The 1,169-nt window shown below is 48.6% G+C and overlaps 1 protein-coding gene across 1 annotated transcript; it reads right to left on the minus strand.

The window, feature by feature from the left end:
* Positions 1-395: 395 nt before the first annotated feature.
* On the minus strand, positions 396-859 carry Pmar_PMAR029670 (hypothetical protein; the record flags this gene model as incomplete). Its single annotated transcript, XM_002765531.1, has 3 exons — positions 396-510; positions 558-651; positions 765-859. Coding segments are annotated over 3 exons (304 nt in total), but the record flags the coding sequence as incomplete, so codon positions are not given.
* Positions 860-1,169: the final 310 nt, after the last annotated feature.

Raw genomic sequence — 1,169 nt, forward strand, 5'->3', positions numbered from 1 at the left:
GTAGACTATCAAATCAAGAAAGAGAGAAGCTTCCAAGTGCGAAGGACTGGCGAGCGAATGAGTGACATTTTCAGCCTTCTTTAAGCTTTGAAGAATTCGCACAGCTTGGCTTTCCCTGTATTGAGGCAGACAGCTCCCGGCTGGCAGCCGGCCGCCTGAAGGGTGATGAGCTGCTGTGATTGAGTGCAAGAGGAGCGAAAAGACTTGTGGCACGGAGTAACAACATCCACGAGAGAACAAAGCTACTCGGAGCCCAGCAATAATCATGTAGCATTTCCGAATAATCAAAACTTCATACAGATACTCTCTACTATGTAATCCTGGCCTGATAGTAGTCCGCTTCAAAAGGAACTATAAAGCAGCTGAGAGATCCGACCAATGACCTACAGTTTCACACGGAATCAAGCACAGTGGGAGATTCCCATCATGCACGGGTTTGCCCTTGGCTGGGGCAGACGGACACTTCGTGTCCACGGGAACGATCGGCATGCATACCGAGTAGCGATGGTCCTGAATCAAAAATCGGTAGTTCGTCCCCGGATAGAGGTTTGTCTCACCTTAGAATACACGCCAGGGTACTGTTTAATGCCGTCCACTGTTGGGCAAGTGTTATTAGCAAAAAGTGGGCCGTACAGCCGGTTAGGGGGATACCTGAATACACCCTTCTCCCAGTGCTCGTTGAGTATGCGATAGTCACTACAAGGACTCAGAGGATCGCTGGGAAAGAAATAACAGTACGGTCAATAATGTGTGATTAGACATACTCCACGGTCATCTGCTGCTGGAGGACCACAGCCTCAGTCAGTTGTCCAACAATCGCGCATCCGAAGATGTAGGCGCACAGCTTCATCAAGGACATTGGAACGTACTAAAGTGAATACTCATTCTGCATGAGTCATGCATCATGACTCTCAACCTTGTGTCGAAATACTACATCAGGGCCCGCAATTCGCGAGGGAAATCCACGCAGCTTTCACGTGAAAGAGCCAAGCCGCGTGAGATCCGAAAGCTCTGGTATTAAACCGGACGACTACCTAGTAGCTTCACGGTTTTACTTTAACAAGTGAAACCGAAAAGTATGTCACCGTATTACGGTGAACGTAATGGCAACACGCCCCCAAACCGACTTACACTGTTATAGCACCATGGAGGTATCAGTTCGGGTATAA

The sequence above is a fragment of the Perkinsus marinus genome (assembly GCF_000006405.1).
Source record: "Perkinsus marinus ATCC 50983 genomic scaffold scf_1104296975442, whole genome shotgun sequence".
Taxonomy (NCBI): domain Eukaryota; phylum Perkinsozoa; order Perkinsida; family Perkinsidae; genus Perkinsus; species Perkinsus marinus.